Genomic DNA, 15,962 nt, shown 5'->3' on the forward strand with positions numbered 1-15,962 from the left:
ACTCCGCGAGTGATGATGAGATAAATTAACTTTCCAATGATCTTTTGATAAACTTGAGGTTTTGGAAGAGGATCTCCATCATTAAGAAGAATTTTTCAATTTGGCTCTGGTGGTGTATCTGTAGGCTTACATCCCAAAAGAACTAGTGTACACTTACATCAAGAGAGGACTATTCCATACATGGACTGAGATACTTCAATGCCAAGGAAATATTTTCAAAGTCCCAATTTCTTGGTATCGAATTGCCTGCTCCACAAGGATGATGGTCATATAATCTTTGTTACCACAGAGAAAGATTGCACGGAGATTCTAGCTAAAGGTCAACTTCAATCTTCTTCTTCTTCTTCTCTCTCTCTCTCTCTCTGTTTTTTTTTTTTTTTTTGTTTTTTTGTGATAACCTGATATTGTAAAGTTGGATAGGTTGGAGAACTCTCTGAGCGAAGTCAAGACTTGCATGAATTGACCAAATTTTGAGCAAACTCCATAGATGGTCCAATAACAGAAGAACTTTTGCAACTTTGATGGATAGTGATCAACATTGTTGGAAAATTCCAGCGATAGCAATAAACAACTGCCAAGTTCTGTTTGGGCTTGTACAAATACTATTGTATTTTTCTTAATTGAAAAAGCTTCAAAATACTGAGGTCTTTTGGTTGAGTAATTCTAGATTTTGGGTTTCCTTCTCCACCATGGATTCATGGTTTCCATTGGCAATCACAAAGGACAGAGAAGAAAATAAAGGGCAAACAAGTATGGTTCTAGGGGTTATTTCAATTTTTCTGAGTTAATGGATGTGAATGTGCACTATACTATTGTTCCGTCCACTTGGGCTCACTTAGATTTGTTTTCGTTCTTGCTCTTTTGTTAATAGTTGTTTAGGATATGATGGGGATTCTTGCTTTTGTTATTAATGGCACTTTTGTCATTATGAAAATTCATTAATATAAAAGAGGGAGAGTGGGGGCTTCAACCCTAATTTGGGTCCCTCTCTTCTCCCAACCTTCTCTGCTCTTCTCTTTCTTCTCTTCTTTTCTCTCTTTCTCTATGCTTTTACACCAAAAAGGGAAAACAAAGAGGAAAAGTGAAGAAACCCTTTTCTACTTTTTTTCTTCAAAAATTTTCTTCATTTTATAAAATTTACTCGTCTACGCGATTATACTCATTTATCAAATATGATAAAATACTGGTTACCCGAGTCAACGAATTACTTGCCCAAATTAAGCAGGAGGCAGATTCAGTCCTTGTCTAAAGTTTTCAAACCTTGTGTAAATACGTATAATGAACAATTTGTCGGGCCTATATAAGGGTAGGGTATTTGGGACAATGGCAATATCCCCATCATTTGTTGGGGATAAGGTGTTAGCCACTATCATACCAAATACCTCAGAATAGGCAACATATCTAAATCATTTTGTGCCTGTTACTTAAGTTACATGTGTAAACTTTGTATGCTTGCCATATCCATGTCATATTGTGATATCCATTCCGTGTTATTATAGGTTACCTGGCAAAATCAAACCAGGATTTATTAGAAGTCAAGATGGAGTTCCTAAGATCATGGCTAAAGGGATGACCAAGGATTCGCTTAAACTTCATCCTTATCTATTTAGGTCAATTTCAAGTCCGGTACTGATGGACTTTTTGGATGGATTCAGCTCAATTAAGGAGTACAATACCGAATTTGTTAGTTTTTTCAATTATGACATCATTCTGGCAACTTCAGTATCTTGATTTTAAATTAGTATGTGTTTGTTACTGATCATTTGCATAACCTAATAGGTTGCATGCACATCTTGACTATTTCTCTATTGCTTTTGCCTTCTTGGTTGTTTGAAATCGACCTTTAAGCAAGTATGCTAAATTTCTTTTATGTCAACAGCCGGGATAACACTAGCATTGTTTGGAGGAGTGCAAAAGTATTCAATGGATCCAAACAAGGTCCCTGTACGGGGAGATATCCATGTCATCGTCGTTGGTATATATTTGCTATGCTCCTTAGTTTTCCATCATTGTAGAACTTCTTAGTGTTATTTTGGTTTTTGCGTTTGTAGTATTCTGATTGTACTATAATTTTTCATTTATTTGTTTCTTATTATTATGTAGTTGTTCAACTATTTTGGATAAAATAGCTTGTTTGATTAATATTAAATGTTGCTTTTGCAGGCGATCCTGGGCTGGGTAAGAGCCAACTATTGCAAGCAGCAGCAGCTGTTTCTCCTCGAGGCATCTATATTTGTGGTAATGCATCAACAAATGCCGGCCTCACGGTAGCTGTTGTGAAGGATCCTATGACAAATGATTATGCTTTTGAGGCTGGTATGTTTAACGCTTAACAAACTTAAATTCTTTTCTCTTATCTCCCTTTTAGTTATGATATTTCAGCGATGGCATATATCATTTCCTCTTAGTGTTATCTCCCTTTTCTCTTATCCCCAATTTGGTTATCTAGGTTACAAAGATGGAAATTTTCTGGTTCTCTGTTCCTTGTCTGATCACTGGAGTAATTAGCAACCATTAAACAATGGAACACATTATCATCATCATGGCCTCATCCTAGCTATTTTGCTTCAACGTATCTCATTATTGCTTGACAAAGTTCAAAGATTGTCTGCCACCTAATTTCTAAGACAACATCGTTGTCATCATCATCATCATCATCCTCCTCCTCCTCCATCATTGTCGTCGTCATCATCATCATCATCATCATCATCCATCGTTGTCGTCATCATCATCATCATTGTTATCATTGTCCTTGTTGTCATTGTCATTGTCATCATTGTCATCACTGTCACCGTCATCATCTCGCCGTCGTCATCATCAAGTGTACAATTTATTTCACTTTTCACTTTTAGTTTTTCTTGTTTACACCATCACTTTTAGATTTTCTCGCCTTGTTATTAGAACCTTCAACTTGTAACATGTATTTTCACAATACATGGAAAACAAAACCTACTTTCCCACATTGGGAATATCTAGTATGCAAGAGAAACCACACTATTTGAAAAGCATTCATAGATTTCTCTGTCATTGCTTTCCATACGTGTGTGGATTTTAATATTTGTAATTTGCATGGGTAATTTAATATTGTAATTTGCATGGGTAACCTAATACACATTCAAAACAGGTGCTATGGTACTCGCAGACCGTGGATTATGCTGTATTGATGAGTTTGATAAAATGTCTGCAGAACATCAGGTATAATTTTCTCTGACTACAAGTAAAATAATTCTGCTTTTGAGATTTATGACTTTTGGTTTACTGAATGTCAGCCTGGATTATCTTAGGCTTTACTAGAAGCCATGGAACAACAGTGTGTCTCTGTTGCAAAGGCTGGGCTTGTAGCAAGTTTATCAGCACGAACTTCTGTGTTGGCAGCTGCAAATCCTGTTGGTGGTCATTACAAGTAATATTCTTTCATTTTCACTTTATAGTCACAAGAAGATATTCTTTTTTTCAATTTCAAATGTTATTGGAGTTTAATAACAGACAATATCCCATTGATCTCTTACAATCAGAAATTTCATTTGAAGGTCATGATGGTGTGAGAATAAAAATGTTCCATGCTAGATTTTCAGAATTTCAGTTTCTAGCTTTTGTACTATTTTCCTGCAAATACAAAAAGTCGCTTTTTATTATCACTGATTGGCTGAACCAATTGAACCTCCTCACAACATTTCATCCCTTCTTCCAAGTTAATATGTCAAACAGCCATAAGGATAAACCCCATCGATCAAGTTTTGATATTAGTAAGAGGCGTTGCAATGAGCTGCTATATTTATTCTTTGTCGAATATTTCTAGGTTGCACAATGGAAAATTATAGTTATTGGTTACGTAGTAGTGTCTATAATAATTGAATCCTTCAGACCCTCCGAGTACCCTTGTTGGATATGACATGACTAGGCATTACAGTTATGGATTCAAGTAAGAAATGGCTCAACCAAGCCAATATTCCTTAGAGATAATTTATCTTTGTAAAGAAGTAATTTGAATGGTCAATGGATCACAGCTGTGGATTTCAACTGCGTCAGTTTCATGGAAGAAAAAAAAGGGTGAATACTTCCTAAAATTGGCTCACATGGAGGAGTTTAACAGATGTATTGACTCAGCTGGTTTGCTTTATTATAAGGTGGCTGGTCATAAATACACCTGGTCAAATTCCAATACAGGTCAGGCAAAGATTGAATCCAAATTGGTTAGAGTCCTTACCAACAGCCTATTTATTACAAGACTCTGAAATTCCTTTGGGCAATTGCTACAGCCAAGATTGCCTGGTCCCTCGCTTATTTCTCCATAAAATTGATGTTAATGTGGAGCCAGTAAGAGTTCATTTCAGATACTTCAACTTCTGGTGCTATATATATATATATATATATATATATATATATATATATATATATATATAGCCCACCATGGAATGGTGCATCTGACTGATGGAGTAGAAGTTTAACCCACATCATAGTGGGGCCCACAGCTCAACCTCATGGGAAGTTCCCATGAGGTTGACTTCATGGTACCATTTCCCTATATACATATGTGTGTGTGTTGTTTCTGCGTGGAACATGATAGTCAGGGGATCTCCTGTGTTTGTTGTCATATCATAGTTGAAGAGAGTTAGATGCCCTAAGGAGCTGGATTAAAAAAGAAGCCTAGTGTGAATAACCAAGTCAGGAATGCAAGAACCAGCTAGACCACATCCAAGAGAACGTCCAACAGGACCCTTTGTCCCTTAGTGTCACCAAGGAAAGGCAAGTTAATCAAAATCTTAAACCTCACCTTGAAATGGAGTATAGCATGTTGAATAAAAAGGCAAAGGAAATGATGCATAAAATCACGGAATGTGTTACAACTCCCTCCTACTCAATCTTGATTAATGGTAGCCTAACAGGATTCATTAGAGCAAAGAGAGGATAGAGACAGGGTGATCCTATGTCACCTTTCTTCTTTTTAATATGTGTGGAAGCACTTTCAAAATACCTTATGAATGCAGAAAATAATCATCATCATGGTCATCGTCGTCGTTGTTGTCATCATCATCTAAGCCTTATCCCAACAATTTGGGGTTGGATACACAAATTGTGAGACTCGTGTTCCCCTGAAATCTTCCATACGCTTGTTTTCGAAGCTGACATACCCAGGATTGATTGGATTGGTTGAGTGCCAATCACGCCTCTTGAATTTGAGTCTATTTGACTTGAGACCTCTATCATGGTGACCGCGCCGGCGCTATGATTGCAACGCTGCATAACACACCCCTATGTCATGCTCGGATTGGAAGTTATGGACCTGAACATAAACCGTAGTGAGGCATGATCCCAATGCACGCATTTGCCAAGGTGTGCTCATCTCAAGATCCCTTTTTGCCATGAAACCCTACCCCATGCGCAATTACCCCACCTTGCCCCTACTTTTGGCAAAAGACATCATATGCCCCCATAGCCTTTTTGAAATATCAAGGTACCATCATTACCAAGCTTGATGTGTAAGTATTTTGGATTGAATGTCCTCATTGTGAGGTTCCTCTGATTATATAGAAACTCTAGGCTAATTACAAGGCTGAATTGCAGCCATTAACATCAATCTAGGCTAACAAACAAGGAAACAATAATTGTACAAGATATATACAATCAGTAACTGTACAAGATTGACACAATCATGCCATAATTAGAGGACCTAATTATAGCTAAATATATGCTAATGCTGTCCTGATTATGCTATCCCTGCTGTCCTTTCTAAATATATGATGCTGGCCTACAACCTTAAAGGCTGTGGAAAACTGGAGGAGGTCAGACGAGGGTGAAGTTAGTAGCTCTGGCCTGATAGGGGGGTGGGGTTGAGCTTAGGCAAGATGCCTTGCATTGTCGGGGCCAAGGTGAAAACACCTAGGTAGAACATCATCCCCCCCCTAAAATCATTACCAAGCCTTTCCAAAAGACCATAATGCTCATATTCTTTCCCATTGCCCCATGTAAGGACAACCCCACTCCCCCATATACTTTCTCTACCCAAAACACCCTTCCTTTTCCTTTCTCCCATGCAACACAAAACCCAACACCCCATGGAAATGACCCCTATGACCCTCTAGCCCCTTACACATCTCCCCCTCTCTCATTCTCTCACACTCCAACCTATGCAACTCTCCATGGAAGAGAAAGAAAAGAAAGGAAATGAGGAAAGATGGAGAAGAAGAGGAGTGGTTGGGAGCTTTAATCTCCCATGAATCCAACTTAAGCATGGTTTTGTGTACATGTGAGTGCATTTTGTTTTCTTTTTCACCCATGTAGAATTGGGTTTATTTTTGTTTGATTTGAGGAGGTGAACCTCACATCTAATTTGTGAGGGTTAGGGGCCACCGTCAATGCCCTTTTAGGCCATCTAGTGGGTCCCACGGTCCAACAATTCTGGACCGTGGACGGTGCGATAGCACCTTAGAATGGATCGGTTTAGTAGGCCTTGTAAACCCCTCCATGATGTATGTGTGAGATCCGATGGTGGGCCCATTGATGTGGGACCCAACCACGATATATGTGTTATATTTCCATGCTGTTCATCCATTTTTGGGGGTAGGACCCACCTTGATGCTTGTATTATATTGGACGTGGGCCCCATGGTGGCAGGACCCACCCTCATCTCTTTCTCTCTCTCTCTCTCCCTCTCTCTCCCTCTCTCTCTCTTTCTCTCCCCTCCTCTCTTTCTTTGATTAACGTGGGGCCCACATCAGGTGGACCATGTTGTCTAGCGTGTGTCCCACGCTGTGGGGCCCCCATGATGTTTATTTGCCATCCACCATGTTGATAAAGTCACACTAACATAGATGAAGGGCCCACACAAATATCTGCTTGATCTAAAGGTTTTTGTGGGCCTCGCCAAACCGCCAGATCCAAAGCTTAGGTGGACTGCACCGCAGGCAATAGTGTTGATTGGATGCCTACCCTTAGAAACTTCCTTGGGCGCACTGTGTTGCTGGGCCAGTTGGCTAGCATGGGGACCCCACCGCAGACTCCACCGCGATGTATGTATTTTATCCATGCTGTCCTTAGGTAGGAACCACCATGATCTCTATGTTATAACCATGCCGGCCAACGGGCCAACCTGTTGGACGTTGTCTAACAGGCGGCACACTCACTGTCCAGTGAGTGGGGCCCGCTGTTGAGGCCCGCCTCGATGATGTATTGTATATCTATGTTGCTGATGCAGGACATGAAAATTAAATATGATATGCAAGATTTCAAGCTTTAGATCATACTAATTTAGAAACAATCACATAAAAATTCCACATCCCACATAAAGTCAAGCATTCAACAAGGGGAATCTACAAGGGTCCAAGTCTACACATGTTAAGGTTGGATCAATTGAAAATTATAGACCAAACAATGCTCAAAGGAGAGTAAATTCATCCACACATGCAAAGGATTATTTCTTAATCCAAGGAATTCACATGTTTCAAATCGGGAAAACTTAGGGTTTGCAAAAGTGGAATATAACTTGGGGATTTGAGACGATCTAGGGTTAAGGTTATGGAAACAAGGTGAAAGAGGAGTGAAATAGAGACGAGAGGGAACCTGTGATTAGCCTGCACGTGTGGACAACAAATCGGCCTGACGCACATGCGTGTATGGTGGCCTGCACATGTGTGGGGCCCACGAATCTGGAATCGGCTAGCTAGGGCCTGGTCGGCCAGGGATGGGCCACCTTCCCTCCAAATTTCAGGCCAAATGGATGATCGGTTTGAACACGGTGCTCCGCCGAAGTTTCAGCCGTCCTGTAGGGCTAGATTCTGAAAATCTGCTGTAGGGGAAAGATTAGCTGCAACAGTGGGTGGATTTGATGAAGGGATGACTGTAGGAGATGAGGAATAGGGAGGGTAGGAGATGGGGGTGATTTGGGATGAGTGTGGCTTCGCACCATGGTAGTTAGCCCTTCGAAGAAGGGAGGGTTTCGCACCCAATTAGGTTTTCACAACTCAGAGAATTAGAGAAGTAGGAAAACGCAGAATTTTATTAATCATCTTCCATGAGAAAAAAACCCTACAAGGGGTGCCTATTTATAAGAAAACCCTATACCCCAAAGTTGCGCTATGTGCGCATCCTATGACTTAGAGACGAAATAATCACAAATAACAACTAATTAAAGCAATCTAAACCGTCCATGACGTTCTTAACAACAATAATAACCAAAACTCAAAGTACTAGATCACTTAGGGTAGTGGGCCACGATCTTGAGATCCAATGATGGGATCCACATGATGATCGGGTCCACCCTAAGGAACCAAAACACAGTCCTCTAACTAGAAGACCCTCTATGGATGTTGTCATCGATCTAGATCGAAGGTGGGGCCCTCCTAACGTACGTGCGTAAGGGGGGCCTGCGTGTGTACGAGATGTCCCCATCAGTTGCCCATTTGTTTTGACAGCTCATTTTAGAGCATGACACCAAAAATGAAGCTGATCTAAAGATCAAGTGGACCGCATCACCCGAAACAGCAGTGTTTGGAGGCCCACCATTGAGACCTTCCTTGGGATCATTGTGATGTTTTAAGGGCCCCACAGTAGTGGACCATGCCATGGAAACAGCGTGCATCCCACGCTTTAGGGTCCACTGTGACCATCTATTTTGACAGCTAATTGTGGGGCATGATCCCAAAATGAGATAGATCCAAAGATCAAGTGGGCCGCACCATATAAAACAATGGGCATAATGATGCCCCACCATTGGAACCTTTCTAGGGCCTACCGTAATGTTTACTTGCCCTCCAAGTGTTTTGGGCCCATCAAATAGTGGGACCCATTATGATGTTCATATGTAATCCAACTCGGCTGTGGACCCTATTTAGGCACGTATGGGTATCCGCCTTAGTGTATATATTGTATCCATGCCGTGGAGCCTACCTTGTTGTATGCATCCATGCCATCCTACCATGAGGCCCTTTTTGATGTATATGTTGTATCCATGCCACCCCACCGTGGGGACCTATCTTTATTGAATGTATTCTATTCCACTCGATCCATTCCTTGGACTGCAAGTGGGGCCCACCGTTTGGGTCCCACACCACTCATGTTTGAGCCCATCTAGGCCCATCCTTGTTGGATTGAGGGCTGCCTTGTTGGGCCTTGCTTGGGGATGTTTGTAGGACCCACTTGATGCCCTTCTTGGGCCCACCATGATCACTTGTGGACCCTACTATACCGACCCTTTTGGATACTGTTATTAGTATGATTAGGCCCGCTTATGTGAATGCTTATTAGAGTGGGCCCATTGGCTTGAAAGCCCACTCAAGTAAAAGCCTTGTGGGTGCTTGTTAAAGTTGATTCTTAGTGGACCTCACCCCTTGATTGGGCTTGTGTTTCCCTTATGATTTGGCCATGTTTAATGTAGCTTACTTAGCTTCTTGTGTGACTTGCTAGTCTTGTTATGATGGCATTATCCTTGTGCGTGATGTGGCACTTCTCTTATGCTTGATGTGGCATTATCTTTATGCTTGATGTAACGTTACTCTTATGCTTGATAAAGCACTACTCTTATGTTGATGTGGCGTTACGCTTATGTTGATGTGACACTACGCTTATTCTTGATATGACACTTATGCTTGATATGACAATTATGCTTGATGTGGCACTACATGCATACCATATGCTTGGTTGATTGGATGTTATTCATCATATCTCATCTGCATCATATGTGCTTGACATATGGATGATGGCTTGCTCATGGTATGGTACACCCGGTGGTGGACCGCGGTTAGTACACATGATATAATATTGGCTTGCCCATGCGCGACAGGGTTGCATTGGATGACCTTATGGCTTGAGGGTATTTCAGGGGGTCCGTATGAGATAGGGCTGCTCTGCATGTATGCACGGATTCCATGACATGATGCATGACTCGGATGATGTGACTCATGCATTCCCGCATTTGCATGGACCCACTAATGATATCAGGGTTATGGCCACCACAGATTTATCATGACTAGAGGATATGGTTATAGACACTAGAAATTGGGTGTGGTTATAGGGCGCGTAGGATCTCCGTGGGTGAAAGTCCTAAATCCCGTGGGCCGCAGGATGCTCCAATGTTTGGACCGAGTGGATACATGAGCACCTGAGTGCCACATATTAGTAGGCCAGGTCTCCCACTATGTTGGGGTCGGTTGGAAGGGGGTTCAACTTCACTTGCCTGGAGAGTAGGGGGGCGATCGAGGTCAAGTCTGACCAGCTTGGAAATGGGTCCACTACTGTTGTGCCGCGTGGGATTTGGCATGGCTATGGGCCTTCCACCACGACGGGTAGTGAGGTATTTTCCCTCTCATTGTTTCGGAGTACAAGTCTTGATTGTGTACTAGACCTCGGTGATTCTAGATGAGAACCATACTAGGATGTGGATTAGACATCAGTCTGTATAAATCGCTCATAAGCGAATTGTTCGATGTCAGATTTGGGCGTTCTATGACTCATTGGAAAGGGGATTATGTAGACTTTCCAATTTTCCTCGAATCACCTCAATTGGATGTCATTTTCCTTGGCAAATGTTGGTGAGAAATCACCAGAAAGGTATCCTGCGCTTGATGCATTGTTCAGACCAGGACACTTGCGATGAATGGCCTGTATCTTCATCATCTGAAGTCAGAATGAGGTGAGGTCAAGTTTATTTAAAATCTTATTTGGTTGAATGTTGAATGGGCAAGGTGTGCTAGGCCTGTATGAGGTTAGCTCCGTGCAAAGGCCAACCATTGCGTTAGCAAGTTGTGGGATGTTGGTTGTATCAGTTACAGTGGGCAGCTTTAGAACCTTTGCAACTCCCTTGTTTGGAGTTGGATTGGAATGATTTAAGGCTTGTTGGGAATGTTTTTCCCTAAGCTTTTCCAACAAACCTTCATTCACCCTCATTGAATGCTGATTGCCTCGTTAAATAACAGCATGAAGTGAGTGTACTGTTGCTGGACAACACAACCAAGGTACTAGTAGAACGGAACATACACAGGGTGTGCGCTAACCTGGGGGAGTCCATGCATAGGGTGTCTGCCGACCAAGGTGGGTCGTGCGTGGTCCTACGTGTACTTAGTCAATTTCATGGTTTTCAAAGAGAGATTTAGACAACATGTACCCTTGGTTAGGCAGCATGCATGGGCCTCGATGGGCATGGGCATCAAGGCTGAACGCCCAGGGAAGTAGCACACTGCACGTGGGCGCAGGTTAGGTGAGCTAGGGCACAGGTTGGGCAATGCAAAAGGCGTGTGCTGGTACGGGCTTTGTTGTGCGCAGAGTGTGCATCGGCTTATCGTTGGCGTGCGTTGGTCTTCTTGGTTTGTGTGTGGACTCGTCCACACTTGGTCATTTTGGCTTGTTCCAAGTTCAGGTAAATGGACAACATGTCCTCTCTAGAGTATGGCCCGCATTGACCATGAAGGACGCCAGTGACAGGGCGGTGTGCAGGATAGTGTAGGAAGGCGCTGCTTGGGCATGCGTTGGGCACACACATCCGTGCGCAGGTTGATGGCTTGTGTGTGAAGGGCACTGATGCCCATGCTTGGGTCACTGGTTGTTGTGCACGGGGAAGACGCCAACGTGTGTGGGTTTTGAAAATTAGCTATTTCTTTACCTTGGTGAGAAATCGTGTTGAAATGTCCTAAAATGAACACACCCACCCACCCCAGAAATCTAGTGGGAGATGGGAACACACAGTGGATTGGTTTATGCGGTTGCGTCGACATCTATACTGCACTTGTGGTGGCGGACATGTGTCGTGTGAGTCTAATGTTGTAATATGTGATTACATAAGCACTTATGCCATCACACATGCCATTGTGAACAAGTGGACCACATTTGCCATGGTGGCATATGTAGTTATTTTGTTGTTGGGGCTTATGCATTTGCACAGAGAAGTATGTGACCGCATAAGCCATAGTTATGCTGTTATGACATCATGTACACTATATGTGATGGCATAACCTCCCAACATTAGATTTCTAACTGTGGAGACTTATTTTTTGCTTTATTTTCTCTCACTTTTTGCCCAATAGGCACTCCCACCCCCTATTTTCACAACTCTATTACTCTTTTGATGTAGACATCAATGGTAAACCCTTTAGAGTGTACCAAAGGAGGAGGCGTTGCCGACAAGAGTAGCGGAGCAGAGGCGTTGATATGGATGGACGCCGGGTCCATGGGACCCATTTTTTGACGCGCTACGAGTGCAAGAGTGGCATGACCACACCTTGACTTTAAGCCCATGGGGTGGATTTCACACCTTGTTGTGCGGGTGTTTTAGGCGTCTTTTTGTTCTTTTCCTTGTTTTCAGGGGCTTTAAGTGCACTTTTTATTTTTTCCGCGGCTTATATATACACTGTGAGAAACCCTATTTTATTTAGTGAATGAGTGAGAATTTGTATGTTTTCTTCCTCTTTTACCAAAGAGATTAGAGTTTTAGGATTGACTCTTAGGTGTTGAGGATTCTACCCTGGTTTTAGATTTTCCTTCTTTTTAGATCTTCGAGGTGTAGGAAAGGGTAAGAATCAACCGTCTTCTTTTCTTTGATGCCCTAGAATTCGTACTCTCTTTCATCTCGAACTCATCTCTTCTTCATCTATCTCGTTCGTCTCTGGATATTCCTTTTTGGTTTGAACGGAAAGGAGGGATGACTAGTAAGGAGAATCGGATCCAAACTTGACTGTGAATTGGTTTATGATAGATCAGGGATATCCTCATATCCCTAGGTCCTCCTTTTTTACCGTTTATGTGATTTTATGCTAAGGGGTATAATTTTAAATTAATTTTTTTGTCAGCTTGTTAGTACACCCCACTATCAGTTGACACTTCAGTGTTAGCCACCCCCACTAGGGATCGATGCCAAGACCTCAGTGTTGAAACAAGGTATCTTTCACTCAGTCTACCACTTGAGCTATGGATCAGGGTGTCTAAGGGGCATAATCTTGATGGAATGATTTCATCCATGTGTTGAGATTTGCTTAATCAACGTGATTGATAATAGTTAGTTGATTAATTTTATTATTTAAATCTCTTCAACATGATTATACATGCATCTATGGTTAGGCCATCACATGTCCCTGCATCACCATCATTATCATTATCTCTCTCTCTCTCTCTCTCTCTCTCTCTCTCTCTCTCTCACTCTCTCTCTCTCTCTAACACTCTCATATCTCAATCTCTCTAGTCTCTTTACATTCATAGCCCTTTTACTCTTTTACTCTCTTTCACACTCTATTGCTCTTATTCTCTCTTAAAATGATATCAATAAAATTTATATGTTGTTTTTTCACATTTTTGAATATATGCAGTCATTTGAGTAGTTGTTAGTTGATTTGTTATAGTCTAATAGCCTAATAAAACTATAAAAAACAATTCCCTACGCATGTAGTCTTTTTACACAAATTTTTGCATAAAATTTTTTTTTTTTCCCATTTTCCTTGAATTTTTCGTTTTTATTTATTTTTTTCAAAAAAGAAAAAAAAAAGTTTAAAAAAAGAAAAAGAAAAATGTTTAGGGGGCTATGCCATCGCATAAGTGCATAGCCCCCTTAGGTTGCACAAGACTGCTTATGCCATTTGACAACACTGGGCAAGTCAACTCGTGGGTTAATTCAGAGTTAACTCCAATTTCAGCAATGCACGACTTCAGTAAAATGGTCATATCTCCTTCGTTATAGATATGATCCGGCTGATTCCAAGACCATTGGAAAGATAATTGGAAGGGCTATCAGACTAGCCTGGAATGAGGGCAATTGGAGACTCAGATTGCCCACCAAAAGTGGTTAGAAAGTGATGATCAGTTGTGAGGCCCTTTAAGTTTTCAACCAAGTTCACACGCTTGTGAAGATGAAGTTATAACTTCTTCAATATAGCTCTGATCGAGCTTGTCTTGGGCTTTTTGGAAAGGTATTTAGATGACCTTTCAACCCCTCGAGTAATACTTCCCAGCTCTGCTCCATAGTCCATAGTTGGGCGTTTCGGCCTCATTCTCTCCGGTAGAGAATTCAGTCTCTAGATGGTGTCTGAAACGACGCAATCTTGAATGCTTGCTCTTGTTTGGCTTGTCCAGCCTCAGAATGAGATGACTCTGGGTCCTCAAGAAAGTATTTTGACAACCTTTCCAACGAGTCCTGGTTTGCTTCATTCTGAGTCCGTTTGACCTTTCATTCATTGTTTTGAAGTCAATCCTGACTCTGAAATGGATTTTTCCAGTGTCAACAGTAAACAATGACGTTAGTTCACATGGGAACCTAAAAGACATAATTCAAAATTATTGCCTCAAGTCTGGTCATGAAATAAACCAACAAGTTTTGGTTTGCTTCATTCTGAGTTCGTTTGACCTTTCATTCATTGGTCTGTAGTCAGTCCTCACTTGGAAATGGATTTTTCGGTGTCAACAGCAAATAATGACCTTAGTTAATGTGGGAACCTAAAATACATAATTCAAAATTATTTCCTCAAGGCTGGTCATGAAATAAACCACAATAAGTTATCTATATACTTTTCAAAGAACATCCACTCAATGTTTTAAACATTCAAACTGGAAAAGAAATTTGGCCATACAGAACACATGTTGCTGACATTGTTTCTCAAGATCATCAGTAAGAGGCTGATACCCACTCAAATCCTCCCACATTACCTTGAGTTTTGAGTAATATTCACTTGGAGATTTATCCCCTTGTGGGAACACGAAAAGCTCTTCAAATAACAGGTATGTAGGAGAGATTTTTTGTCTGATGAATACATCTCTCTCAGAGTATCCCAAACAACATTCGCCATTTATGGAACATCACATTCTCTCTAATAGATGCTTCCATTTAATTTCCACAAACATGTAATAATCTAAGCTTTCTCTTGAATCCATTCATAGTATCTACTATCCTTCTCATCTTGATGGTTAGATATTTTGACTTTCCCTTGTTCATCGAGAAGACTTGCATAGATTTAGACCATTGGAGATAATTAGTTTCATTTACTTAGTAGAGGTTATTTGAACCATCTAGAAATTCAGATGGATTCATGAATCCAGGTTTGTGCTCACTGTTTATCTCCAGTAGAAATAAGAGGCAATAAAAACAAAAAAAAATGGATGCATACTGCTTACAGAAATAAAGGCTAATGCTCTTGAAAGCTTGAATGCTTCAGCTGCACAATCGAACGCGATGTATGCACAACAATGAATGCACCAATTAGGCCAGACGCTTCAACCAAACACCACAAAGAACTACGAGCATGTACACATCACCAACACCCTTCACATGCTGGCTACTGAAAATGGCAAGACACCAAAAACAAGAAACCTTGAGTTTCTTAAGAGGCTCTCAACACAAGAAGTATGAAGGAAAGGAAGAAGGTTTTTTCCCCCCTTTTTTTTTTCCTTGTGAGAGGTGAGGCAAAAGGCGGTCTGAACTTGATCACTTACCTCTCTGATATTGTGTAATTGATGCAGGAGAGAAGAGAGATAAAGAGAGAAGATAGAATGGAGACAAGAGAGGGTTGGACATTCCCCATCCTCTTGCTTCTATTCTTTTTAGTAATAAAACAAAAAATGACAATAATGCCCCCGCTTATTACAATGTAACATGTACACCCGGGTGCACCAAATATGACTAAGGGGTTACTGATAAAGAAAAGAGCCAGGTGGGCAGTACAACCTTGTGATTGTACCGCTTTTGTGACAATCATCTTGGTGGGCCGTACAATCATATGGTCCACATTCATCAACATTAGTGCAGGAAATGTTTGACATCAAAGATCTTGTACCTTTAAATAATTATCTTGAGATTAATGTTGCCCAGTTAAAGTAAGGCATCTTTATTTCTGAAATAAAGTACGTTCCTATTTGCTTACTAATTCAGGCATCTGGGTGTCAAACCTGCAAACTCCCCATTGAAGTTAATCATCTTCTCCATGAAGTTAGTTCAGAAACATTGAGCGATCCTAGTTAGGAAAATTAATTTACTCCACCATCACACGACTAGA

The 15,962-nt window shown here is 41.2% G+C and overlaps 1 protein-coding gene across 4 annotated transcripts in view; it reads left to right on the plus strand.

Annotated features, from left to right (window-relative positions):
- Positions 1-15,962, plus strand: part of LOC131253246 (probable DNA helicase MCM8) — a 58,213-nt gene that overhangs the window by 33,803 nt on the left and 8,448 nt on the right. For 3 of the 4 annotated variants that reach the window (XM_058254172.1, XM_058254171.1, XM_058254174.1), the window contains exons 7-10: positions 1,880-1,975; positions 2,164-2,316; positions 3,125-3,195; positions 3,285-3,403. In XM_058254172.1, coding sequence (XP_058110155.1) covers positions 1,880-1,975; positions 2,164-2,316; positions 3,125-3,195; positions 3,285-3,403 — 439 coding nt within the window. The remainder of the gene's footprint in view (positions 1-1,879; positions 1,976-2,163; positions 2,317-3,124; positions 3,196-3,284; positions 3,404-15,962) is intronic. The other variant, XM_058254173.1, reaches the window with a different exon arrangement.

The sequence above is a fragment of the Magnolia sinica genome, chromosome 8 (assembly GCF_029962835.1).
Source record: "Magnolia sinica isolate HGM2019 chromosome 8, MsV1, whole genome shotgun sequence".
Taxonomy (NCBI): Eukaryota; Viridiplantae; Streptophyta; class Magnoliopsida; order Magnoliales; family Magnoliaceae; genus Magnolia; species Magnolia sinica.